The following is a 27,905-nucleotide window of genomic DNA, read 5'->3' on the forward strand; positions in this document are numbered from 1 at the left end:
TTCCACGTTATAATAGCTCAATCAGGAATTGCAAGCCCTAGCTACTTTATTGTTTGCAAGTGCTCCCCCACTCTTTCCCAAAGCGTTGCATCAAAGGTACCGTTCTGCGGAAACCAATTACAATGTTCTTTTACCAAGAGCAGTAACTGTTCTGGTTGCTTTTCAGTAAGCTTATATCCCGCTGCACGAACTATTTGTTGCAAAACCTTTAAGTATAAACAATGCTCTTGTGATACAGCTTGTCCCATAGCACTATTCTACACAACCCTGTAGCTTTTTCCATTCAACTGACGCTACTGTTCCTTATTTTTAAGGAATTGTGGCCACAATTACCCATCGGGTTGCGGGTCGCTGGAAAGTTCGTCTGAGCTTTCTGCAGTCTGCTGGAGCCTCACACAGGGCACCAAAAATGTGGTGATGAAAGAGGCACTCGGGATGACAACAAGATGATTCCGAAGCACCGGCAAAAAGACCTCTTTATTGTCTCTTACCGCACATTTATATGTTACTAAAACAGGAGCGCATACCTGGCTCTGCTGGGATGTTTGCCAGTCCTCAGAACGCTTAAAGATAAACACACTCCACACACATACTTGTGACTGTCTTCAGCCACATCCTCCCAGCCACACACCAGGCAGTCCTCCGACCTGACCTTCTAAAACTTGTTCTTCAAAGGCTTGGCAAACATGCAGCACAACAAGTTCACTCTTGATTCAAATGCCAGGTGTTCTGAGCTGCTCCTACAATAGACAAAAAATTTAAAAAGCGAAGGCACTAAAGAAATGCAAGAAATAATAAAAAATAAAGATGGTGAACTGGATAAAAGCAGACATAGAAAGAAAATTTAAAAGTGACATGCTAAACGACAGCAAGAAAAGAATTAAGAAATAAGGATAGGCATGTTGATAAAAGTGGTCAAGGAAAGAAAACTATAAAAGCAATGAGGTACAGCACAGACAGGAAAAAAATTAAAATAGGGACACCAAAGTAGGTAAAAGTAGACATAGAAACAAAATTTTTAAAGCCAAGTGATTAAGAGATGAAAACATTAAAAAATAGGGACAGCAAACTAGAACGGAGACGTAGAAATAAAATCTAAAAAAAATGCAGCACTAAGGAAGGACAAGAAATCATTCAGAACTAAAGACATCGAACAGGATAAAAGCACACAGAACATTTTAAAAGCAACAAGGAGTAGGAGAAGTAAACAAAAAAATTAAAAATAGGGACAACAAACTTAAATAAACAGAGACATACAAAGGACATTTTCAAAGCAACAGGCTACATGTCAGGCAGGAAAGAATTAAAAAATAGGGAGAGGGAGCTTGACAAAAGTAGGCATAGAAGGAAAATTTAAAAAGTGATGAGGTACAGAACAGACAGGAAAGAACTAAAAAGAGGAACAGCCAACTAGATAAAAGTACACATAGAAGCAACATTTTAAAAACCAAAGGATTAAGAAAGGAAAGAATTAAACAACATTGATAGCAAATGAAAACACAGAAATAGAAAGAAAATTTTTAAAATGAGGGCACTAAGGAAAGACAAGAAATAATGAAGAAAAAACAGCAAACAGCATAAATGTAGGGGGAAAAAAAGACTTAAAAAGCAACAGGGATTAAGGAAATAAGGAAAAATTAAGAAATAGCCAGGGTGAACTAAAACAGATGTAGAATAAAAAAATTTTAAAAGCAAGGGCACTAAGGACAGACAAGAAATAATGAAAAGAAAACGCAGTGAAATAAAAGACAGTGAACAGAATAAAAGTAGAAAATTTAAAAAGTGAGGGGGATTAGGGAAAATTTCAAAAATATGAACAGTGAACTAAAGCAGAGACATAGAAAGAACATTTAAAAAGCAACAGCACTCTCAAAAGACAAGATATAATTAAAAAAAGACAGCAAAGGGAATAAACATAGGCATAGCGAGAACTTATAAAAATCAGTAGGCATTAGGGAAATGAGAAAAATTAAATAATAGCGACACTGAACTAAAAAGAAGTAGAAAACAAATTTTAAAAAGCAATGGCATTAAGGAAAACCAACGGGAAAAATAAAAAGTAAAGACCGTGAACTAGTTAAATGTAGAAAATTTTAAAAGCCAGGTGATTAAGAGTGGAAAGAACTAAAAAACAGCATCAGCAAACTAAAACAAAGACATAGACAGAAAATTTTAAAAGCGAGGGCACTAAGGAAAGACAAGAATTAATTAAAAAATAAAGACAGTGAACAGAATAAAAGTAGGCAGAAAATTTTAAAAGCAATGGGGATTGAGGAAATAAGGAAAAAATTAAGAAATACCCACGACAAACTAAAATGAGGCTACATGACAGGAAAAACTTAAAATATAAAGAGAGTGGATAGGTTAAAGTAGACATAGAAAGAAACTGTAAAAAGTGATAGGGTACAGGACAGACAGGAAAGAAAAAATAAAGATAGCGAACTAAAACCGAGAAACAGAAAGGAAATTTTAAAAGCTCTGTGGTACAGGACTGTTAAAGAATTTTCAAATGTGTGTTTCTCTAGGTTTGCTTTATTAACAACTCAGAGTTCTGTCACCACTGCAGTGAATGGCAACCTTCCAAAAATTTCCCAATCTTACATACCTTTTTACCACCCATTGTCCCAGTCCAAAGTCTTTGTAGTTTTCCAGTCGATCTCTGTTCCCATGTCATTATCATTCATCATCTTATCTCATCAATTCTTGTGTCCCAGTTCTTCTGAAGTTAGTGGTCGTAGGCAGAAGATCTTCAGTCACCACAATCACTTATCTTCTTACACATCAAAGATGACCGTTGAATTTCTGATAATCACTCAGGCTATTCTATTAACTTATCTTAGTCTAAAGTTAATCACTTACTCCCATGTTGAGGAGATTGAAGTTGACGGAAGCCTGTAAAGTTGAAAGCAGACGACCCTTTATTGCTAAAACATACATATATTTATAGTCCATATTCTGCAAAGTCACTGTACACGTGCACAAGCATAAAATATGATTGGTTATGTCAACTCTGTACACGCGCATAAACATAAAATATATTTGGTTATATCAACTTAAACATGCGAAGCTTGTCTCAGTCTAATTGGTCGAGATAAACTGCCGAATTGAGTTCTTTTGTGCCAAGTGCCCTTTATTGTGGAATGCACACTTGTGTTCTTCTAATTGGCTTTATTATCATCTTTCTTTTTTTGTCTTCTTGTTTATTCTGTTCAAGGTCTTCTAAAGGCATCTGCAATGCTCTTGTGACCCACGTTAGCTAAATATGTGTCCACAGTTCCCCCTTTTTGTTTTTTGACAATTAACACCTGCTGTATTGCCCTTTGCAAAGACCTATGAACACAACTAATTAAACACGGTAAAAACAAACATTATACCTAATAAAATATATAAGAATAAAAGCCCAATTTTTAACAAAGATACAAACCAACTCCCAAGTCCCCATCCCGCAGCTAAATGCTCTAAGCCAAAAAACCCATCATCTTCTTGCAATTCTTTGTCTGATCCATTAACTTCTGAATACTTTTATGTATCGATTCTGAATGATCTGACAAATTCATACAACACATTCCATCGAAATCCTGACATCCATGCCCGTGAGCTAATAGCAAAAAATCAATAGCAGCCCGATTCTGTAAAGTGGTGTGTCTGATCGGTTGAATGTCAGATGCCAAATCACTCAGTATTCTTGCAGTTTGATCTGTCTGTTTGCCTTACCAACACGACAGCTTTCTTAATTGCATTAAAGCTCCTGCGGCTGCTACACCGGGGGTTAAAGGCTAGCTGCAATGATCTCTCCCCTATTCCATAAATCCATGTTATCATCACACTTGTTGGTTAAAATAAGTCACTTATATCTATGTAAATGAGTATGATTTAAAATCATGCTAACATTTGGAGTAAGCAAAGTTAATCGTCCCAATGTACAAGGCCCTCCCCTCCCTCTGGAAGTGAGTCCAGGCCAAGCTCTATCTCCACATATCAAAAACACTCCCGGAGGCAGTTTTCGAGGTTCTGCAACTCCTAGGGACTTATTAGTGGCTGTTTTGTTACACCAAAGAGATGTATTTTAAAACAAAGGCTTTTCGGGAGTTATGTCTTGTCCTTCTGTTCCATAAGGAGGCTTGAAGTAAATCCACTTTGGGGTTCCCAGACTTCCTAAAATGTTCTATTCCTGGGGTTCATTGGGTTGCCTTAGGCAGCAAGTCCTTCCATTTGTCCCAATTTTCTACGCATCGTTCTGTAGTGCTACAGAGGCGCCCACCTGACTCTGTAGTATTACAGGCCTGATTGCGGACGGCCGATCTGGACCCATTGAGCACCATTGCACTGTTCTTTAACGGTAGTCCTACCAACATGTTATGAAAAGGCTGTTCAGGTAATGCCAATGACACACAAAAAGAGATTTTGTTAGTAGCTTTAGCCAGTGTCACCCAAACGTTCTTACTGTCCCACGGCGTTAAACGATGTGGATCAATCACCGGTGTCACTGTCACACTGGTTACTACAGTCAGCGTGTTCTATATCAATCTCAGCATAAGGTTTCGCCTGTTTAGTCGGAATCCACTTTGGCCCATTTTCTGACAGTTCCATAGTAGAATGGTTTCTATTGTTGGGACATCCACCCCGGCACTTCCAGCTGTTCGGGCTGGCAATTCTGCCAGACGTCCTTCTTGGTGCCATTCTGGGATCCTTTTGGAGCTGTTGGGGTCGTCGCACCGCTCCTTGCACTCTTCTTGTAGTTTCCTGGCGATGGGGTACCTCGAGGTGGCAGAGCTACACCTTTCTTTGTGAAACAAGATCTAAATTGGTTAGCATGTCTCCCTTTAGGACAACGAGGGCATATATTAGGCCCAACTTCCACTTCGTTTCGCCCCTCTTTACACTGAAATTGCAAATGTCCCAGTTGTCCACATTTATAGCATTTCTTAACATTTTTTTGTTTCCATTCGCATGGCTACAGCAAAAGCATTGGCCATTAATGTAGTTTTATGCTCCAAAGACCCAACTTTGTTACAGGCCTCTATGATATCTACTAGCATCACTCTTCCTGGCATCGATTGTAGTATTTTTCTACAGTCTGCATTTGCATTTTCCATGGCCAGTTTTATTATCAATGCTTCTTTGGCATCAGCATTATCTATTTGCTTTTCAATAGCATCTCGCAGGCGATCAATAAAGGACATATAAGGTTCTGTATTACCCTGCCTTATACTTGTAAATGATTGTTCTGGCTTTCCAGCTTCAGGCAAGGTTAACATTGCCTTCAGAGCTAAAGAAGCTGATTCTTGTAATGCTTCCACCAGTAGCCTTGCTTGCCTATTAACATCTGCAAAGTCACCAGTCCCCATCATTCGTGCAGTAGTGATCATATACCGCGGATCTCCTTCTGGGCGGTCCAAATTTCTTAGTGCCGCTAAATCGCATAATTCTGCCCATTTCACCTTCCATAATAGACGTGGAGTCGGGGTTAAAATCATTGTAGCCAATTGTGTACAGTCAAAGCCCGTTAAAATTTGACCAGAAAATATATTCTCCAATAATGCCTGACTAAACGGAGCAGACAGTCCATTAGCCATTACTGTTTTCCGTACTTCTTTTATTAAATCCCAATTGAAAGGTTGCTATGTTTGGGACATTCTGCCTGACTGTATCTGGAAAAGCCACAGGATTTAGACCTTCAGTTAACCTTTTATCATTTATGTTCCTCCATCACTTTTTTATAGCTTCTCCTGGGGATGTATCTGCCTCATAGGGAGGTGCAGAGGGGATAGGTCCCTGCTTGAGAGGCAGGTTACTTAAAGGTTGATCGTTGCCTCCATTAGTGACATCTCCCTCCGTGTTTAATTCCTCATCACTGTCCAAATTATTTACCACCTCGCCACACACACTTTTCTTTTTTTCCAGGGCTTCTTCAACTGAAATTTTTGCAGCGGCAGCCACCTCCTTTTCTGCCTGAAGGGCTTTCAACGTTTCCAGCACTGATCTCCACGTAGCGGAGATTTTCCGAGCCTTTGCGTCCCCACGGGATACAAAGTCCCAAATCACTTTTCCCATTTCTTCCCAATTTTTAACCTCAAAGACTTCTACATTCAAAGTGGGGGCACCGTGGTCCTTAAGCCACTTCAGCATCATACGTAAAGTATTTAAATCATACTTAATCCCTCTCACGGAGAGGATATGCAAAAGCATTTGTACAATTGCCCCTTCTTCCACAGACATCTGGTCACCCATTTTAATCCTTCTAGCCACTCACCTTACTTCCAAATGGGCGGGGTGATTGATCTCCCAGGAGAAGGTTGTCCTCTCAGTCCGGCTGGCTAGACGATCATTCGGCTAGAGTCTCCTCCGGATGCACTTCCAGCAATTCCAGCGTTTTCTCGGCCCGCAAACACGACGGGGTCACCATTTGAGAAGACTGAAGTAGACGGATGCCTGTAAAGTTGAAAGCAGACGACCCTTTATTGCTAAAACACACACATATTTATAGTCATATATTCTGCAAAGTCACTGTACACGCGCACAAGCATAAAATATGATTGGTTATATCAACTCTGTACATGTGCATAAACATGAGATATAATTGGTTATACCAACTCTGTACACGCGCATAAGCATAAGATGTAATTGGTAATATCAGCTTAAACATGTGAAGCTTGTCTCAGTCTAATTGGTTGAGATAAACTGCCGAATTGAATTCTTTTGTGCCAAGTGCCCTTTATTGTGGAATGCACACCTGTGTTCTTCTAATTGGCTTTATTATCATCTTTCTTTTTTTGTCTTCTTGTTTATTCTATTCAAGGTTTCTAAAGGCGTCTGCAATGCTCTTGCGACCGACGTTAGCTAAATATGTGTCCACACCATGTCTTAGGTCTAAGATGTATGATCCTTCTTCTGTTGATTCAGCTTGACTGGGTTTCAAGCCAGCCATGGAAGGGGAGACACATAGGATAAATAAGCAGCTTATGCATATTGTTTTATAAGCACCCGCATTCTCTTAATCTTATCTAAACCAATTTCTAATTATTAGTTATATGTCTAATTTGAACAGTCTTAGAAACAATAAAGCTTAAGGCCTAGTTTCTTTTACAGGACAGAGAAGAAAAAATTAAAAAAAAAGACAGTGAACTAGATAAAAGTAGACAGAATATTTTAAAAGCAACAGGGCGGAAGACAGGAAAACATTAAGAAATAGGGACAGCAACACAATAAAAGCTGACACAGAAAAAAACCTTTTAAGTGATGCCATTAAAGAAAGGCAAGAAAAAATTACAAACTAAGGATAGGGTGAAAAATAGAGACACATATAAAGTAAATTTTAAAAAGCAATGGGCTACATGACAGAGACAACAGATAAAGAAATAGGGACAGCAAACTAAAAAAGAAACATAGAAGGAAATTTTTAAAAGCAATGGAGTATAAGACAAAGGAAAAAATGAAAAAATATTGATAGGCTGAAAAAGGGAGAGATACATAGAAAGTAAATTTTAAAAGTGATGTGGCATAGGACAGACAGGAAAGAATTAAAAACTAGTAATATGCAGCTTCATAAAAGTAGACATAGAAGGAAAATTTAAAAAGTGATGGGGTACAGGACAGGAAAGAATTAAAAAAATAGGGACAGAGAACTGGTTAACAGAGATAGAAAGAAAATTTTAAAAAGTGATGGGAATAAGGAAAAATAGGGACAGCAAACTCAATAAATGAAGATGTAGAAACAAAATCTAAGAAGCAACAGGCTATGGGACAGACAAAGTATTAAAAAATAGTGACAGCAAACTAAATAAACAGAGAAAAAGAAAGGAAATTTAAACGTGATGAAGTGCAAGACAGGAAAAAATTAAAAAACAATGCGAACTGGATAAAAGGTGCCATAGAAAGATAATTTTAACAGCGACAGCATTAAAGAAAGGCTAGGGAAAAAAAAAAGGATAAGGTGAATAATAGAGAGACACATAGAAAGAAAATGTAAGAAGCGACAGGGTACACGACAGCCAGGAAAGAATCAAAAAGCTGTGATACACTGCTTTATAAAAGTAGATATAGAAGGAAAATATAAAAAATGATGGCATACAGGACAGGAAAAAAAATTTAAAAAGGGGGAGAGAAAACTAGATAAACAGAGATATGGAAAGAAAATTTAAAAAAACGATGGGGTGCAAGACAGAGATGAAAAAACCTAAAAATATATAGACAGTGAACTGGATAAAAGTAGCCATAGAAAGAAAATTTAAAAAGCAACAGGGTACACAACAGACAGGAGATAATTAAAAACATCAATAGGCAGCTCCATAAAAGTTGATGTAGCATTGTGGTTTAACCCTGGCTGGCAACTAAGTACCATACAGCTGCTCATTTACTCTCCCACAGTGGGATTTGGAGAGAATTGGGAGCGTAAATGTGAGAAACTCATGGGTTGATACAAAAACCGTTTAATAATTAAAAGGACATTTTAAAAAAAGTTGTAAGACAAAAAAACCCCAAACCAAAACCAGAGAGAGAGGAAAAGAAAACCCAAGAAAAACAAGCAACGCAAACAAAAATAATTGCTCACCACCGACTGACCGATGCCCAGCCAGTCCCAAGCACTGGGTACAGGACAGAGAGGGAGGAATTAAAGTATAGGGTCAGGGAGACAGATAGGGGAAGACATAGAAATTAAATTTAAAAAGTAGCAGGGTATAAGGTGGTGCCAAAAAAACCCCACAAAACAGGGAGAAGCTGGTTAGAGAGAGACATATTAAAAATTTAAAAGGCAACAGGGTACTGGGCAGAGTTGGCAGAAGAATAACAAGTTTAGAGGGGCCATACGCGTAGGTGGGCAGGCAGAGGGGGAGACAGAGGAGGGGAGGCAGGCCCACATCTGAAGAAGGGTGGCGGAGATGGGCCAGGACATAGAGGAGAGGACGTGCAACTCGCCACAGACCTTCACCACCCCAACACCTCTCTCTGCCTCGTCCTCCTCCGTAGCGCCAACCCTCACCCACTCGGCAGCACGCGGTGGACGCCTCTGTGGGCTGCAGGGACACAACCTGCCCCACCATGGTCTTCCCCGCGGGCTGCGGGGGAACCTCCGCTTTGGCTCCTGGATCACCTCCTCCCTCTCCTTCTTCACTGACCTTGGAGCCCGCGGGGCTGTTTCACACTCCCATTTTTCTCTACCCCAGCTTCTGCACAGCAGTTTTTTAGCCGTTCTTCAATATCACAGAGGGGCTACCAGCGCTGCTGGCTGGCTCAGCTTTGACCAGTATCGGATCCATCTTGGAGCTGGAACTGGCTGTGCCCAGCACGGGGGCGAGTCCTGGTGTCTTCTCACAGAACCCACCCCTGCAGCCCCTCCCCAGCTTGCCACACAAACCCACTACAGCAGCGATCGGCTACAGGGCAGAGAGGGGGGACTGAAAAACAGGGAAGGGGGGGGACAGAGCGATACAAGAGGCTTGACAAGCCCTTGAGCAGTACGGCGTTTCGGCCGCCAGGGGGCAGCAGCGACCGCGGCGGCACCGGCCGCAGGCACCGCAGCGCCGTCACGGCGGACCGTGGAACGGGCACCACACGGTGCGCCCGAGCTGCAGTACCGGCTTGTGGTCGCCGGGCGGCAGCAGCGAGAAAGCGCCACCGCGCCTGCGCCGCACTCCACCTGCAGTACTAACGTTTCCTCGCTGGGCGGCAGCAGCGAGCTCCGCGACGCGAGAGCCACTGCGCGTGCAGTATGGCGCCGCGCCCCTGTCGCCTGGCGGCGCGGCCTCACCGCTTTTTGCCCCCCCCTACCCCCCAGTGAAGCCCCCCGCGCCCGGCCCGGCCTCGGCACAGGCGCCCCCCACCTCCCTCGGGTCCCACCGCCTCCGCCACGGCCAGCCGGGACCGGGCAGCCCTCCAGCCTTTACAGGGAGGGGCCGTCGCCAGCAGCCTCCCTGCCCACGGCTGGAGCCCGGCAGAAACGCGGGGGGGGGGGGGGGGCATGGCCCGACCCCCACAGCACACGGCCTCCTCCCCCGGGGTCCCTCACGGCCCCTTGCCCGGTGCAAAGGGAGCGAGTCTGCTTCCCCCGACGCTCCCCCTGCCCCGGGACACGTTGGCGGCCGGTCCCAGAGCCGCGCTCCTCGGTCCATCGGGGAACGGAATGGTCGGCTGGCTCCCGGAGCGATGGGCTGCCGGGCTGAGGTGAGGGCTGCCAAAAATGAGGAGCAGGGCACAGGACACTAGAAGAGAGGCGAAAAGCGGCAGCTGGCCGGACAGTGGAGGTGTAGCAAGAAAGCATGACGCAGGGAGCAGGACAGCAAGAGAAAGACAGAGAAGACAGTGACAAGAAAAAAGGACAGAGGCACAGCAAGGGGGGAGGAAGGGAGCAGGGCAGAGATGGAGAAAGAAGCAGCAGGGATGGAGGAACAGGCAGAAAGAGGGAGTGGAAGCAGGACAGAGAAAGAAAAATAAGGACAGGGAGCAGGCTGGAGAAAGGGAAAAAACACCTGGGATGGGCAGCATAAGAGAGAGGGATTAAAAAAGAACAGGGGCAGGGAGCGAGACAGAGATACAGTGAGACATGATGGCACAGAGAGCAGGACAGAGCAACAGAGAATAAAAAAAGGAGGAGCATGAGAGAAACTGGGGGGGAGATGGACAGATAGAAGGACAAAGCAACAGAGGGAAAGAGGGTCAGGGAGCAGGACACTGGGACAGAATGAGAAAAAGAGGGGCAGTGAGCAGGACAGAGCAGTAAAGACGCAAGAAGGACAGAGAGAGAGACAAAAGAGGGAGACAAGGGAGGGGGGAGAGACAGACAGGGGCAGGGAGCAGCAGAGAGAGACGGAGAAAAGAGGGATGGGGAGGACAGAGGGTTATAAACAGAAAAGTAAGACAAGAAGGACTGAGGAGCAGACAGAAAGGTACAAGGGAAAAAAGGATGGCGAGATGGAAAAAGAAACAGGGGCAGGGAGCAGGACAAAAGGACAGACAGAGAAAAAGGAGAGGAAGAAGGAAGGAAAGATAAAGATGGGGACAGGGAGTGGGACATACAGAGAGAGAAAAGTAGGACAGAGAACAGGGGAGAGGAACTGAGTTATACAGAGAGAGATGCAGATTGGTACAAAGATGGAGAAAGTAAAAACAGGGACAGGCCGGAGGACCTGCTTCTGACAGCCTGTCACTCTTGATGTCAATTCCATGGCCTCAAAAATGGGACATGGCACAAGATAGAGGAATGAGGGAGTGAAAGAAAAGGCACAGGGAACTTTTTAAAAAAAGAATAAAAAACAAAAGAGAGCAAAATAGTAATGGGGAAAAGGATAAGGATGGGGAGCGGATAAAACAAGTGCAGAACAAGAGAGACAGGACACCAGACAGAAAGTGAGGAAAAAAGGGAAAGCTGGATACACGGAAAACAGGAACAAACCCAGTATTTATTACACAGTGTAGCTAATTAAAACACAAATAATCTACCAGCTTGAACAGAAACTGCTCACAATAGTGGCTTAGCCTGTATCTCATCTAAGTTAGCACGTTTCTTGGCAGGGTATGCAGGACTATAAAAACCCATAATAAAACATGGTGGGAGAAACATAAGATTTGCTATTACTTAAGTCTTAATCCCAGTTTGTATGGTCAATTAATACCCTGATCACTGAATTTCATTTCTGCAAATTCTACATTAATCCACGCTTCTCCACTTAAAAAAAAAATTTGCATTATCTCAGTGTCAGATACAGGGTTGTTTGAAGATGCTGTGAAGATAAGGAGAGATTTTTCTTTTGCAGGTTCTTTTGAAATCTTACACTGACTTTGAGCAAGAAGAGTATGAGAAAACAAGAGATCTTTACTGCAGATTATTTCAGCGGACATAGCATGTTAAGCTATGTATGGGTACCCAGAACACAGAATTTGTCTTGAATCTGGTCCATGGTGGAGAGAAAGCCTCAACTGCTTTGGTTGTCTGGCTTTTTCAAATCAACAGTGAACCTAAGTTCAGTCCCATGCCTGTGCCATGAAGAGGGGAAAGATATTCCTACATTATGTATAACAGGTTTATTTTCTATGCAAGTATTAATACATTGCCTCCCCCTCCTTGGGTATTGTACAGTATTTTCATTGGTCTTGAATTAATGCATTTGAAGAATTTTTACTGTTACTGACTTCAGTTATTTTTGGTTTGAAAGAAAACGCCACACATGAGGTAATTCCATTTTAATAAGTCTCCGAATTTCCAATATCTGAAAGGAAAAATAATGCGGTAAGTACAGGAGTATGCAGCCATTACCAGCAGAAGCAGGATTAGTAAGCTTCTCAATATTGCTTTTTAATATTTCATGGGGAAAAACACTGAGCCTAAGATTTCTCATCTGTATGTTCTTGGAGGGTGGGGGAAGAAGGAACCTGATGCTCTTAGTAAGTTGCCTGAGAATCAGAGCTTACAGTTACTCAATGTCTTCTGGTCTCACAGGATGAGGCAGAGGTATAATTGATTTCTTCTCCGTATCTCTGGAAAGAGCTTTTCTCATATCTGTGACAAAAGAAAACAAAAGCTATTATAATAAGGCAGTCATTGCACAATGTCATACTAAGTGAATTCTCTAGTACAATAAGATCATTTTTAATCAAGAAGATTTCATAGAATCATAGAGTATCTCAAGTTGGAAAGGACCCATAAGGATCATCGAGTCTAACTCCCTGCTCCTCACAGGACTACCTAAAACTAAACCATATGACTAAGAGCATTGTCCAGACGCTCCTTGTACTCTGACAGGCTTGATGCTGTGACCACTTCCCTGGGGAGCCTGTTCCAGGGACTGACCACCCACTCAGTGAAGAACCTTTTCCTTATGTCCAGTCTGAACAGCTTCATTGATGCAGCTTCATTCCATTTCCTGATGTTCTATCACTGGTCACCAGAGAGAGGAGATCAGCACCTCCCCCTCCGCTGCCCCCCTTGAGGAAGCTGTAGACTGCAACGAGGTCCCCCCTCAGCTTTCTCTTCTCCAAGCTGAACAAGCCAAGTGACGTCAGCTGCTGCTCCTAAGTCCTGCCCTCGAGACCTTTCACCATCTTGGACATCCTTCTCTGGACACACTAATAGTTTGATGTCCTTAATGTTATTCAGCAGCCATGTTACCAATTGGAATGTAACACTGCATGAAACTCAACTGAACAGAAAGGAAATAGCAGGCTAAAAGGACAAATACATGATTTCAGGCATCTGCAACAATGGTAGCTGTCTGCCTGTAGCTCCTGTATTTCAGAGTACTACTGCACATCAAATGAATAGTGCAAGAAAATAAAAGATATACAGCATGGCCATTTAACCCTTTGGGGAAGATACTTAAAGGAAAGAAGGTCTGGAAAGAAGAAGCAGCTGCTACCTCAGTTTTGTTAACAGAATTAACATTAACATACTTGAATTTCTGTGTTCCTGCCCTTTTAAATTGAAAACACCACCCAATTCTTTGCCACTGTCGACCATCGACACTTGTAAATTTGTAGTTAGACATCTGAGAAAAACAAAGTTTCAAGTCCCTCATATGGGAAGAAATGAGGAAAGCACTGCAATTCCTTCCCCAAATAACACTGGCAAGAAGCCCAGCCGCTGGTTGTGAGCATTCCTTGGAAAGAAAAATTAGGTAACAAACTACATTTTTAACTTTCATCTTACCTACAGGGTAAGTGTCTTTGTAATTACTAATTTATTCTTGTTTCATAGCTTATTTTGCCACAAATGCTACAAAATGTGTAAACTGCAAGATTCAGTTTTGTACTAACAGAATCTTCAGTAGGGAAAGCTATCTAAAGGCATATACAAAGATCCCATTCATCAACAACTATCTGAACTTGTTTCATATTAAAAAACAATAAATCATATAAACCAAACCAGGAACCCTCAACATGAGAATCATTCCATTCAACTTGAGGCAGAACAAGCACTTACCGTAAGCATCTTCATCTGGCTCTCCACTGCTAGCAGAGTAGTACTCTAATACAGTCCGGTACACACTGTAGCCTAGTTGCTTATACATATTTACCGCAACCTGATTTGATACCCTCACAAAAAGATCGACGAAAAATCCACCCTTTCTTTGAAAAAATAAAAACCAAAAAATCACAGTAAGGAATAGCAGGTGAATGTATTTCTAAATAATAATGATAACTTGTAATGAGACTAAGAGCAGGTCTGATGATGAGGTACACTAATCAAACACTTTTCACACTGTAACAACAGGCGCATTCCTTTACTAAGGGACAAATCCAGTATAGGCACAAATTTAATTTTATTTTTGTCACATGACCATTCTTTTACACCAGCCAGTGGGTTCAGAATTATGAACAGAAAGAAGAGGACAAGCTAGACACCCACAAGCCTCATACCCATAAGAAATTATATTTTTTTAAAAAAATCCACATTTTAGATTGCATTGGCTTAGGGACTGCATCCTTCAAAGTGCATGGCTGAGGAGAGTGGTGGAATCAGTCACAAAATTCAGTTGCCTAACAGGAGACAGCCCTTCTCCTCACAAAGCAAATTTTTCAAAAGTTCGTACTATTTTCCGATTTTACCAACTACAGTGGGGTTGCCCTACCAGCATGAGTTGGGGATATTTCTCTGTGGGTTCACTTCATGCTAAATTAAATGTTCTGCAGGTACAAATAACCAAGCATAAGACAGAAAGTAAGCTAAGATACTGTCTGCCGTACAAAATTTGTTCCCAGATTGTGCCTGAAGGAATTGCACAAAGCCCACAATTACTGAACAAGTATGTTGGAGGCCCTACAGGAAACAGTGTTGATATTTCATGAAGCTCTTCTCCTGGCAAGAAAATGACCTTTTATACAGTATCTCTACTGGAATTCAGGCTACTTCCTACTCATTCTGGCAAGTTAGCTTTCAGAGAAACCTTAAGATTTTAAATCGCCGAGCAACATTCATAATTTTTGTTCTCTAACCATGGGGAATTTCAGCAAATCAGAACACTACTTAAAGCAAAATGCTGGGTCTGTTTCATGCAAATCAAACACCGAAGCCATGGAGAGGTGTCTGTAGAAAGATTACTTTAAAAGATAAAGATAAGCATAGTACTCACTTTTCTGAAATTTCTTCCAGTAGTTCCATCAATTTAGCGGCCAAACCCAGCCGTCGAAATTCTGGTGCAACAGAGAGAGCAGTAACATGTCCATGCCACTCTTCCCTAGCCACAGAGCCTTCCGCTTTACCCATTACTGTGAACATATATAACATCAGCGCAGTAGCACCTTTGAAATAACTCACCACCCACAGCTACACATCTTTACAAAAGAACCAAGCACTATATAAACAAACATTGTGTCCTGGTTTAAGCCCAGCCAGCAACTAGGCCACACGCAGCTGTTCACTCCCTCCCTCCCCTCCCAGAGGGATGGGAAGGAGAATCGGGGGGGGGGGGGGAGGGGGGAAGTAAAACTTGTGGGTTGAGACAAGAACAATTTAATAACTCAAGTAAAATAAAATTAATACTAACAATAATAATAAAAATATAATAATAATTGTAATGAAAAGGAATATAATAAAATAGTAATTAAAAACCCCAAGAAAAGACAAGTGACGCACAATGCAATTGCTCACCACCCGCTGACCGATGCCCGAGCGGCAATCTGCCCCTCCCGGCCAACTCCCCCCAGTTTATATACTGAGCATGACATTCTGTGGTATAGAATATCCCTCTGGCTAGTTCAGGTCAGCTGTCCTGGCCACGCTCCCTCCCAGCTTCTGGCACACCTGCTTGCTGGCAGAGCATAGGAAACTGAAAAATCCTTAACTTAAGATAAGCGCTACTTAGCAACAACTACAACATTGGTGTGTTATCAACATTATCCTCATACTAAATCCAAACCACACTGTACCAGCTACTAAGAAGAAAATTAACTCTATCCCAGCCAAAACCAGGTCATGTTGCAATAATCGTGGTCAAAGCTCAACAGGGATGTCTACATTACCATTCTGTGATTCAGCAACCACTAAAAACGTCATTTTGCTCAAGTATAACAGTAGTGTGTTGACTAGTGCAAAAAAATTTAATTTTTTAAAATTAATTGTTTGAGACATGACTTCTGAATGCAAATTTTAAGCAACTCTTGTGAGTCTTTAACTGAGTGGAATTCCGGATCTGACTAAAACAGTCTAGGAACAGAGGACTAGAAGCCCCAAACTAACCATCCCAGCAACTACTGAAGGCTTTTAGTGACTATAGGGGGATAGAGCTTGGGAAGCTTTGCCAATGTGGCAACAGAAAGCTAAGGCAGGCCCTGTGAACATGGTATGTTTAAGGAAAAAAAAAACCAAACCAAAACGGGGGGGGGGGAATGTTGTTTTGGGGGACTTCTTTGTAGTTCCTCTCCCTTCTACGCAGAGCCAAACCAGTATTAGTTCACTAATGAATGTTCATGCTTCCACATGGTAGTCTTATAACCACCACAGTCGCTGCTCATAAGCAACCGGTTGGGTACGGAGAAACCTTCTGTACAGCAAAAGCTTTAAGCTTTACTACGTTAAATACTTTATTTCCCAGGCCCCTGCAAAGACCCTTATTCTGCCCCACAACCCCTCCCCAGAAAAGGGGAAAAAAAAAAAAAGCCCGGAAGGACTAAACAAACCAACAGCTCTATGCAGAACGACTTCTGAAGACCACGAATATCCCACAGCAAATAAGCAACTGACGTCCAGACCCAGAGCACTCCCTCACGGGAGAACGCGAAACCCAAGCCCAGCGTTTTTACTCGCTGATGACTGACCGTGTGAGCTCGGAGCCGAGTGCAGGGACCCAATTCCGGGATTACAGAAGCGCTCGTACGCGTACATCCACCCACCCCTGTAACACGGGTGGACGTTACCACACTCAAGACCCCCTGCGGCGACCGGACCATCAAACCGAAACCCGCTGCCCCGAGACCCACGAAACGCCCTTTAGAGACTGATGAGGGGGGAAGGTGACGCGTAACGCTCCTCTTCCCTGCCGGGCACCTGGCAAGCGCGAAGAGGAAGAAGAGCTCCCTCCCCCCCGCCTCACACACACACACGCAGCGGGAGGCTAAGGCGGCTGGAGCGCCCGGAGCCGCACCGCACTCACTGTAACCCATCAGCTCCCCGCCGGGCGCCTCGGCGACGACGAAATACTCGGGCCAGTGAGCCAGGTACTGCAGGTAGAAGGGTATCCCGTACTGGGGCGCTGGGTTAAGGACCAAGCTGTCGCTGTCGCTGTGGCCGCCGCCCGCCCCAGGCCCCGCGCCTCCTCCGCGGCCGCCGGAAGGATACGGTCTCCGTCAGCGGGTCCAGGTTGCTGCGGGAAGGGTGGGTTGGGGGGGGGGGGGGGGAAGGGGAGAGCGACGCTCGCCACGGGCCCGGGCCGGGCCCCGAGGGGCCGAGAGCGAGCTCGGGGCTCGCGGGGGGGGGTGGGGCAGGGAGAGGAGCGCGAAAGGCGGCGGGCGCTCACATGTTGTTGAAGCGGAAGAGGTCGTCGCAGGTGAAGGCGCGGAGCGTCGTCATTATCGCTGCTGCTGCTGCCGCCGCTCCTGCCGCCGCCGGCCCGGAAACGCTCCCGCCGCTCAAGGCCCCTTCCGCCACGGAGAGGCGGAAGCGGAAGGCCGCAGTGGCGGGAGGCGGCCGGAGCCTGGCTCCGGGGGCGGGGAGAGCTGCTGCAGCGCCCGGGGACGGCCCCGGGGGCTACCGCTGGCAGCAGCGGCTGAGGGCCGGGTGCTCTGGGCCTGATCGTCCCGTCGAAACTCTCTACCAGACAGTATTTTACGAAAAATACAGCCTTCCCTCTGCTTCAGTGGCTTGATTTGGGTCACCTTCCCTTACTCCTCGCGCCTGTATCTCCCCAATCTTGGCAAGAGCTAGGAGCGCCGCACAGTAACTCTTTTTTTTTTTTTTTTTTTTTTTTTTTATAAAATCAGGGAACAGCAGACTTTGTGCACTCTTAGCGTTCTGGAGTTACAGAAATGGCCTCCCCCCACCCCCACTGATGAAACCCACTTTGTGATACTGCAACTCCAGCAGAGAAAGAACAGGCCTGTGACTGTAAGACGGGGCTGGAAGGCTGAGACTGCAAGGAAGGATGGCAGCCTTTAAGATGAAAAACCAAGAAAAACAACGTGGCAAAACGACAAGAAATTAGATTTAATTCAAGCTGGCTGCAGGTGGCATTTTACGATTTTGCAGTATGCACTTTCTGTGAATTCACAAATAATCCCCTAATGTAGTGTTAACTTTCCTATTAAGCCTCTTTCATTAGTAAGATTGAGGGATGTATTACCTCCAGCTTTATTTCCTTTAGCCTTTCCAGTTACTTCTCTATTTCAAAAAGAGGGAGTAACAAATAAAAAGAGACTACCTCAACTATAAGCTTTTTCTTGCTTTTCAGTATTTCATAACATCAAACACCTCACATTGGAGAAGACAGAATAGCTTATTTTTACAAGTCCAAATTCCTTCCAAAGTTCTTGTATCATCTGTTTCCTGGCATTATGAGAAGTGGGAAGTGTTTTGCACAGCACAGTGAATAAAATGTTCTAATTTTCAAAAGAAACAATTGCACAAGAATAGACAGCGGAATCATCTTGAGGTGGTTTAGGCACGCGTTTCCCTTTTTGCACGCTTTGCTTTCCTTCGTTTCATGCCTGAAATTCTGAGTTTCTTAATACTTTGCCTCTCTGCCCCAGTCCTTCCCTCCCCTAGCAAAGCCACCATCATATGACAATAGTGGAATTTTCTTTAGCACTGAACGTCTGTCTTAACTTCACAAAGAAATGGCTAGCAGTCAAGATACCTGCCTGCTTCTTCTACTGACTGTTCAGGTCAAGCACACTAACTAGATAATAACTGTTATTGCAGAGTTTAAAGTGGGCCAAACAGTATGAAAAGCACCAAGGAGTATCAGAGTCTACTGACACACAAACATTCAAGTATGAACCATTTCTTAAAACAAAAAGAAAAAACACAACCCAAAAACCACAGCACACAACATCCCAAGTCATAGCTCAATATTACAATGTATTATTATGTGCAAAACTCACCATTTACAAAATGAAATACAAACATGTGCCAGGAGTTTCAGATACAGGGCAAACGGACAAAAATGCTACAGATCTCTGTATGTACAATACACATGCTGCTCATGACATTTTTGTAATCATCTGCCTTACGTTGCGCTGCTCACACCAGACTTGGGGAGAACCCCATGTCCCTCTAAAAAGAATAGCCCTAATCGACTTAAGTAGGGTCCAGAGCGTCACCCACGGCATGGGCTATCTTGGCCAAATCTATGGAACACACACATTTAATACCATTTTATCTTTGCATATGTAGGACTGACTTTAACATCTCACTTACGGAGTAACTTAGAACCATAAAATGCTACAACACATTCTTCAGTCCAAGACACATTTTGATGTCGGTGACAAGACTGTAAAAAATAATTAGTGTTCTCCTTCACCTTAGTGATATATTTAATCCTCTGCTAACACAAATAGTATCTGGGATAGATGCTGTCAAATCCCTCTGCAAATCTACAATACTGCTTACATAAAAGTTCCTCACCAACCTCCTCCGCTTATTTTCTGCAAGGAGCCTGAACCAGCAGACTTAGCACATTTTAATTCTATATTAGGTTCTCTACATTCTTTCTCTGCCCCTTCTCTACATCCTTTTCTTTCAATTTCCTCTTCCAACTCCCTTGTTCTGTCTAAAACAATGCATATAAACAACAATCCAGATAACAGTACATCAAGTTCAGATGAAGGCACTGAAATCACCAGTGCCAATGTTACAATCTTCTTACAGATAACAGAAGTTTCATAAGAACTCTCCTGTAACAGGAAAAGAAGAGAAACCAGAGACTTTTAATGCAATACTCTAAAACCAGCAAGAGATTTATTCTTGTATATTAAATGTTAAAATCACATGCATAATTATAGAATACTTTATAGTTAAAAAAATATTTCAAAAACCAACCCTGACAGTTTACCTGCAACTGCTATAAAATTTCTATGATATATATATATATATAAAAAAAAAATGGTGATTTTCTGTAATTAAAAAAATTAGGAAAGGATGCAATCATCCAGGTAATTATGAGTTAACTGATGCCCTGCATCGGACAGTCTTGTCAAACTCATGCTGGTGAAACTGAGCTCATACCAGCCAGTTTACTGAAATACTTGTCTAGCGTACATATATTTAAATCAAAATGGCATTTGGCTAAAGGATGAATGTAGGAAAATAGATTTTTGAACACTACAGCATAAGACCTGCAGAGGGCCACAGTATAATATGCTTCAAAAGAGTCTGTGGTACAAGAAATTCAGCCTCATGTGCTGTTTACTCAAACACGCTGGTGGACTATTCCGCATAACTGGCCATATGCATGGTTTACATGGGTTTTTGTAAGCAATGCTAGGCATGTCTGCGTGTATTTTACTAGGCATTTATGGTTTAAGACCTGTTTTAGCTCCTAAGGCAGCCAGCCAACAAAGATGTTTTCAACAGTTAACAAGGAACAGAAATTAAATGATGAGTTGCTGGTTTTAAGAAGCTGAGTCATCGTTGTTTTGAAAAATGGCACCATATGGATCACTGTTAATGCGCTTGTAGACAAAGTGAAACACCTGGGGTTGCGGACGGCTGTGCAACTCTGCCTTAATTTTCTGAGGGTAGGTATCCTCCGTCAGTTGCTGCCAGGTGTCATCAACAAAAAGAAACAGGCTATATTCTTCTGGATTGTCCACTTTAAACTTTTCAGCACAAAGCTGACATACATCTTCGGTAGTGATATATGGTCTTACTAGTAAGGTCTTTCCTGTACATCCACTGTTAACTTCCTGGAATGCAACACGAAGATAGTTCTGTAGAATGAGAAAACAGACATCAGAAACTCAAAAAACCCAAAACTCTGAAAACTGAAGAGTCAGCAACAAACAGCAAGCCTCTCCATGTTCTAGTTGTGAAACACACACCAGTGATTCCTCTACATTATGGCCACCTCATGAATTGTGATGGTGGTGGTAAAACCGTGGCAAGCCTGTGGTGGGCATAATGGAAATTCATAAGCTGACATTCTTCTTTCCTTGGCTTTCATTCTAACACTGCAATTAAGAGTAAATAGATACAGCCTTAAAGCCACATGGAAAACACCAGTGGTTTTAATGGGACTTGATGTTTGGCTGTACTAGGAAACAAAATGCTGTGAAGCAAAATAAACATCTGAGGCAACATGCCTGAAAGATGATACTGCCGCTGCTGGCTGGGTCAATACTATAGAACAGAAGCTTCACGCAGTATGTTAGTCAGAAGGAAAAAGAAACAAAAAACAAAAAAAAAAAAAAAAAAAAAGAAAAAAAGCCTCTGCCAGCAGCACACAAGGGTGTTGATCTGCAAGTTACTGCATGATAAACTGTTTGCACTCCTACACTGTAGTATGCAAAAGGTAATCCATCCACACGTAGGACATTTTCATTGCGTTAACCAGTGGCAATTTGGTATCCGAGCCTGATGTAACCAAGTTTCATGTGACAGTATTTTCTGTATTTTAAAATAAGGCTTAGAGGGATGGAGAAAGAAAATTTACTCTGCAACATTAGAGTAAATCCATATGCTCTTGAGGCAAAAGCTGGATCTTTTTTCTATGTTGAAATTGACGCATGCCCACAGCTCTGTTAACATGGATAAATTCTAAACATGCCCTACAAGGAAATGCAGTCCTACCTTTCAAAAAGCATTTAAAAAGTAAAGTAAAAAGCAACAACTAGGAAAAAAACCAAAAATGTGTTTTGGACACATGAACAAAGCAGCCTGGTGTCATGTGCTTTTTTTTTTTAAAAAAAAAAAATTAACTGCAATTAAAGACTCAAAAGCAGTAAAATTAAAGGAGGTAGAAAAAACATGACAGTAAGAAAGACCTGTTTATTGACTGAGCTGGTACCTATGTTTGTATGCTGGATAAATTAATCATGCTAAATCACAATGGTAAAAATTTACATTTCATAGAAACAAGCTGTTAAAAGCTAAGACCAAGAAGAATGTTTGTATGACATAAGTTCCAAAGAGCACTTTTGTCTTTAATAAAGTGTTTTTTGATAGCTTGCAGACTGAAACACTGAAGCTTCGCAAAAGCACTTAAACCATTGGGACTGAACAGAACTAATCCATTTTTGTTACCCAGCACGAAAAAATGATCAAAAAATCGGCCCTAGATAAGGCAAAACACACTACAGTTTTAATTTCTAATGTAGTTAACACACAGAAGACCTGTTTTTAAATGCATATGCTTTTAGACAGACAGGATTGCTTCAAGGAGAGGCTGAAGTTTGTACCAATGCCTGTAACTCACATACTAAATATCAAAATTATATATGCAGTATCAGAAAGTTGTACTTAATCATCATAAAAATATGGGATTTTTTGCTTTTCCATCCTTTTGAAGAAGGGAGGACGAAGGCCTTCCAGGGCCCAAAAGCTGATAAGGCTGTGAGGCTGCATTACAGAAACTCAGTGATCACATCCTGGTTCAATGTGGGAAAGACGAGTTGCGCTAAAGTTGTGTTACACGTTGGTTGTGGGGAAGGTGCTGCATTTCGGAAATGCAGGACGTGGAGAAAGGAGATGGAAAACTGGCATTCTGAGCAGGCAGCAAAATGCTTGAATTTGTGCCAAGCGTAGCCTGGAAGTGGTGTGATCTTACTGATTTGAAGCTCTCTTTCAAAAGAGACAACAGAAGCAGCAGCACTGGACACACTCTGTGCCAGCTCTTCCCCAGCCCCCTGCATCTTCCCACATCCAGCATGGCATCCAGCTGTACAATTAGCTTGGCTGAAGTTCATTTGCCAAGGAAGAGAAGGTGAAACAGAATACAAGATCCTGCTGAAAAGAATCTTCTGTCATTTAGTCATCCAGCAGAAATACAAGATGATGAATTTTCCAATGAAAAGTGTAGTGTTTTGCTAGAAAGAACAAAGACTCAAGCTACTTGAATGTGACACCTAACTACAGGTAAGCAGAATATAAATTGGATCCCAGTAAGATGGGCTAGCTTTGTGCACTGGCCATAGTGTGGAATTTCTGTTAATCGGTTCTCCTCTTCCCAAAAGAGGCAAATTGCGGAAGACTGCTTCTTTTCCCAACTCCTTCCTGTTCAGTGTTGTACTGTAGACATTTGCACGGACACTGAAAAAGTAAAAGGAGCTTCAACTGAAAGGTTTCATTATCTCCTGATGACCCCACACCTTCGGTTCTCAAGCTTCTAACTATATAATATCTAATTGATGGTTGTCATTAGCCTCTCTGGCAACTTTGCGCTGTGGTATGAACTGTAAACAACTGAACACACAAAGGAGTAAATCCTTTCTTCTCGATTCCAACATTCTCCTTGCTTCAGTCCACAAACTGATGCATCTGAACAGACAATCAACAGCATACTATATGAAAGACATGCAGGCCTGGTTTTAAAAGATGGAAGTAATCCGGACTGTTTTGTTATTCTTCAGTTGAAGTTATTGCCCTACTCTGAAAGAGCAGCAAGAAATGGAGGGGAGGGAAAAAAACAAACAAACAAACAAACAAACGTGAAGACATCCATAGTATAGAACTCTACTCCTTGCTTACACTTTAAAACTATAGGCAAGCTTTTCTCCCACCTCTCCTCTCTATTACTTACTGTATGGCACCATTAGCTACTGGGGAGTTGTGCTGATTTATACCACTGGAAATCTGGATTTGTTCTTTTTAACAGTAAAGCATACAAAGAAGCTGAATCTCAGATATGATTCAGTTTGTCCTCACTGTGCGTGACTTAAATAGAAGGGAGGGTGGGAAAGCTCCATTATTTAGTGTTTTCTTCAGACCATCATAATCAAACTCTATTATAAAGTGCAAAGATTTCAAAACTGAGGGAAATTTGCCTGCCATATTCTCAGCACTGCTTCACTCCACTTACCTTGCAGCCCCAAGGGAATTGTTATGAATCATACCTCTCAGATGGGGAGTTCCAACAAAATAACAAACCCCTGTTTTTTTCTTCAGCTCTGAGCTCTACCTGAAAATCATCAACTGAAGGTATCGTCCTGTTAGTTGTCCTCCTCTTGTGCCATTGCCGGAGAGTATCTCTGGCTTCTGAACTTAGCAGTCGGGCAGCTTGTTCTTCCTGGAAGTTCTTGATCAGTGAAAGTGCCCCATAAGCGCTTGTCAAGTAATAGCCTCCTGTGAAGGACAGCAAGGGAAGAACTTTTCAGAGAGGTCACAAACACCACACTAGTTCCAACTGGTCACAGTCAGAAGTACAAACACAATTTTTATATATATATGAAAGTCCCTGTACTCTATTGCCAAAATATTTATACATAGAGAAAAACAGCTCAATGGCCTGTGAAATACTGGATGGTGTGTTCTCAGCTGCTAGGAGACATGCAGTGGTTGCATGCACTCAGTATTATCAAGCAGCGCAACAGTATCTAACTCTGGGTCCACTAGTGCAGGGGATGGCTGCTTACTTAAATGACTGGTGTCACTCCTTTAGTCCTAAGGTTTGTTGGGGTTTTTTTGTTTGTTTGTTTTGTTTGGTTTTTTTTTTTTTTTTTTTTTTTTTTTTTACAAAGTTGGAACATGAGTTTTCTTCTAAACAACTTCCAAACAGTGATTTGTTTTCTTTCCGAGCTTCCAGTGTGGATGAAATAAACATAGTTGTTTAAACAAAGTAAAAGACTATCTACCAGTGTTCAGCAACCACCCTTACTGGCAGTGAAACAACAACTGAGTGTGTGATTTGTAACCTGGAAGTATCCCGAAGAGTTTGCTTTTGGTTTTAAAATGAAGACCGTGTTTGTCACCTTTTTAGCACTCCCCATAATGTCCAACTAGTTCAGGAGGTGATGTGTACAGTCCTTCATACTTCACCTTTATTACATGAGTGGAGAACAATTAAAGCCATGACAAAATTGCTGATGTACAAAAGAAGCTGCAGGTCACAAAGCAAAAGGAGTCTCAACAGGAGGTAACAGTCTTCAACAACATGGAGAAACAAAAGACATGCTGTCATTTATTTCTCTCACTTTTTTTTTTTTTTTTTTTTTTTTGAGTAAACTATTTGAAGGGAGTGTCCAATTAAGAGGCAGCACAGTCGACTCATGGAGTCATTCAAGGATGCATTCTATGCCCGCAGTAGTATTTTCTGTATTACTGATAGCATGCTCTTGGCCTTCAGTTTTACAACAAGTTCAATACATAAAACACATGCAAGACCCATGAAACAAATTGGACAATACATTACATTTCAACTGCACAACCCCAAAGCACTACGCAGTTTTTCCTGCACAGTAGAGTTCAGCTGGTGCCAAAGAGAGACCCAGCCAATGGATGGACTTCTTTTGCTGCATTAAAAACAACATGACTTAATAGTCCATTACATGTTTCTGCCTTTCAAGCATGTTAATTATCTCCAGCTTCACATCTCAAGTATTTTCTGTGCTAAGATTCCTGAACAGTGCAATAGAGGATGCTCTGTACACAAAGCAGGAAACAGACTAGTGCCAGCTCGGAGGAATCCTGGCATGGTTCTGCCATGCATACTGGCATGTAAGGACACAGCAATTTCAGCAAGCCAAGAGATAGCAGTAATGGGAAACATATACTTTAACTCACAGCTGAGCTTGGTCACAAGAACCTTTAAACTTCCTCATAAACTGAGAGATTCTGGGGTCTACCAAGGGCTTGCAGAATACCTCTGTTACAAACACCACCATAAAAACACAAAGGAGGGAGATTTCCTTGCCTCCAGCGGACTTCAGCTGTCATTCAAGAGTGCCTTAGGAAACATATTCCTAGGACTCATAAATATACTTTGTGAGAAGCAAATACTGGGAAGAAGCAAAGATCATTAAGGGGGGCAGTATTCTTAAAAGCACTTCCCCAGGAGGGGCAGAGAATTCCCCCAGAAGTTTTTACAAAGCACCTAACCCAAGTCCCACTACGTGTCTCAATTTAACTGAATGCTGTGGCCCTATAACTACTCTCAGGATATTTTCAGGCACAGAAGGATAACCACTATGGCACCTGTACAGTGTATGTGTTTGCTAAGTCCTCCCCCTTCTTGGTTGAAAACAACACATTCCGTCATAAGGTAGTATACATCAGTAGATTCCCAGGTCACTCAGGCCTATACTCTGCAAGCTAACAAGCTTTCTCTTACTTTAAGGTGGAAATAATTATGAGATTCTCTTGTTACACTACTGACATCACTGACTTTAGGACTCCCCTTGAAAGGATTTCTACTCAAACAAGGTTAACAGCTATGAGGAAGAATCCCCCTTCCCTAGTCCTTCACTCAATTCTAATAAAAATAAATAATTACCTTCTCCATGCAGCAAAGATGGATCCAGCAATTCCATCATGTATTCAATTTCAGTATCCAGCTCCAGCATATCACACTGGGCTAGTACGTATGTCAACACAGGCAAGAAGTCATCAGCTCCATACAGCCTCCCTGGGTTGAAGGGAACACAGACAGTGATAGACAAACCACAGCCTTTTATCAGTTTCAGTGTTTGAAAGGAAAGCATTATTTTGCTGCCTTCACTAACCAGTGTGCTTGTATTACTCTAGAGCCTCCTGTTACCAATGTGCAGCAAAAAGAATGTCATATGACACTCGCTGGACAGGAGACCAACACCAGCTTCGTCCTGTACTTCTAACAAGCACAAAATCTGATCATGCACACCTTGAGGCATGCAAGGGAATTTAAAGACTGGGCTCACCTTGGCATCAGCTCAACTGGTGAACTCACAAAAGGCTGCCATGCCAGTCTGGCCTCATCTCCACCTGCACTTCTGTCACTGGCTAAGAGATGATGAATAGGCATTTTCTTTATACATGCAGGGACAACATCCACTTTCTGGAAGGATCCAGCCACAATGCCAATTTGAGTCTGAATCCCAGCAGAGAAGCCCAAATATAAAAGCCTATTAGATTTGACATGAGAAGTGAGCTTATTTCCTTGACAGAGCACAGTTAAAAACACCAGTGAGCAAAGCCTCATATCATCCCAAACTAGCCAGTGAAGCATCATCGGCAATGGCAGCACACAGCTAACACAGAGAGACTATGCTGCACCTAGATCTGTCTGTGTTCCTATCACTTTTATTGCATTTAAACTTTCTGTTTAGGAAACACTACGTGGCCAAACTGTGTTCACTGCAGAACTGGTGTGATGGTCACTTAAAACCACCAAGAGCAGGAGCCAACTTAAACTTTGGTGAAACTCCAGATGACTGAAGGGCTGATATCTGAAGTCACACCAGCTAAGGCATACCCTCCAGGTATTACACTATTATCTGGCTGAGAGTACAAGACAAAACAGATACTCAAACAGCTGCTGGCTCAATGCCATGTTTTACAACTTCACATGACAAAACAAGACAACCCAAGATGCATTTGCCACATCTTAGTCTAAGCCCCTCAGTGCAACAGTTAACCAGCAGCAGCCCCTCAATATTTTTCTTCTGCATGTTGGAAACACCTTAGTCAATGTGGTTATACAGCATGGAGAAAAGAGTTTACAGTGCTTCAGGCCAAGATTCTTATATGCATTTTAAAATGCAGAATTTTGCACAGAAATAAGCAGCTGGGCAGGAGCTTGGACCTAGATCTCGCAAAAATGCTTGGGCATCTTTAACAGCCACAAGCTTTCACCATTAATCTCAAATCTCAAAAGAAAGTAGGCTTCTTGATCACCACTGGACCCAGCTACATATTCAATGCTCACTTAGAAAGAAAACTGCCAGCCACCTGCAGCAGCTTATACTTGCTTAGGGAAAAAAAAAAATCTCCCACTACTACCAGCATTGTTTCACCTTAGCTTGTGACCTACCACAGCAGTGCATGATAAGACATCAGGTAACAGAGTTGCACC

General features: G+C 42.5%; 2 protein-coding genes and 1 long non-coding RNA gene across 12 annotated transcripts in view; all 3 read right to left on the reverse strand.

Annotated features, from left to right (window-relative positions):
• Positions 1-503: 503 nt before the first annotated feature.
• LOC126038844 (uncharacterized) lies at positions 504-9,763 on the reverse strand. The gene is made up of 4 exons (XR_007506106.1): positions 6,734-9,763; positions 6,254-6,432; positions 2,606-2,892; positions 504-740 (listed from the first exon to the last, which is right to left on the reverse strand). It is a non-coding gene; the product is annotated as an uncharacterized LOC126038844 (long non-coding RNA).
• Positions 9,764-12,162: 2,399 nt separating this feature from the next.
• Positions 12,163-17,597, reverse strand: NAA20 (N-alpha-acetyltransferase 20, NatB catalytic subunit). Of its 5 annotated transcripts, XM_049801156.1 has the most exons (7): positions 17,445-17,585; positions 17,267-17,291; positions 17,082-17,172; positions 15,063-15,198; positions 13,913-14,058; positions 12,406-12,493; positions 12,163-12,203 (listed from the first exon to the last, which is right to left on the reverse strand). In XM_049801156.1, exons 1-6 carry the CDS (start codon positions 17,495-17,497, stop codon positions 12,408-12,410), a joined length of 537 nt encoding a protein of 178 aa, XP_049657113.1. In that variant the 5' UTR covers positions 17,498-17,585; the 3' UTR covers positions 12,163-12,203; positions 12,406-12,407. The 5 variants fall into 5 exon arrangements, with proteins under 5 accessions (XP_049657113.1, XP_049657114.1, XP_049657116.1 ...); XM_049801157.1 differs by having other exon boundaries at positions 12,163-12,493; XM_049801159.1 differs by lacking the exons at positions 17,267-17,291; positions 17,445-17,585 and having other exon boundaries at positions 16,747-17,253.
• A 1,386-nt stretch (positions 17,598-18,983) lies between these two features.
• RIN2 (Ras and Rab interactor 2) overlaps positions 18,984-27,905 on the reverse strand; it is an 82,750-nt gene continuing 73,828 nt past the window's right edge. For all 6 annotated transcript variants that reach the window (XM_049801128.1, XM_049801125.1, XM_049801126.1 and 3 more), the window contains 3 exons: positions 26,349-26,480; positions 24,039-24,202; positions 18,984-20,853 (listed from right to left, as the gene is read on the reverse strand). In XM_049801128.1, coding sequence (XP_049657085.1) covers positions 20,536-20,853; positions 24,039-24,202; positions 26,349-26,480 — 614 coding nt within the window. In that variant the 3' untranslated portion in view covers positions 18,984-20,535. The remainder of the gene's footprint in view (positions 20,854-24,038; positions 24,203-26,348; positions 26,481-27,905) is intronic.

Source organism: Accipiter gentilis, chromosome 5 (assembly GCF_929443795.1).
Source record: "Accipiter gentilis chromosome 5, bAccGen1.1, whole genome shotgun sequence".
NCBI lineage: Eukaryota > Metazoa > Chordata > Aves > Accipitriformes > Accipitridae > Astur > Astur gentilis.

Bases quoted from the DNA above. Each gene is read 5' to 3' on its own strand.
- NAA20 (XM_049801155.1), bottom strand. From the start codon at position 17,497: ATGACGACGCTCCGCGCCTTCACCTGCGACGACCTCTTCCGCTTCAAC. The intron at 17,292-17,444 runs GTGAGCGCCCGC...CCCTTCCCGCAG, and splicing joins CTCTTCCGCTTCAACAACAT to CAACCTGGACCCGCTGACGG. The intron at 17,173-17,266 runs GTATCCTTCCGG...CCAGCGCCCCAG, and splicing joins TGGACCCGCTGACGGAGACC to TACGGGATACCCTTCTACCT.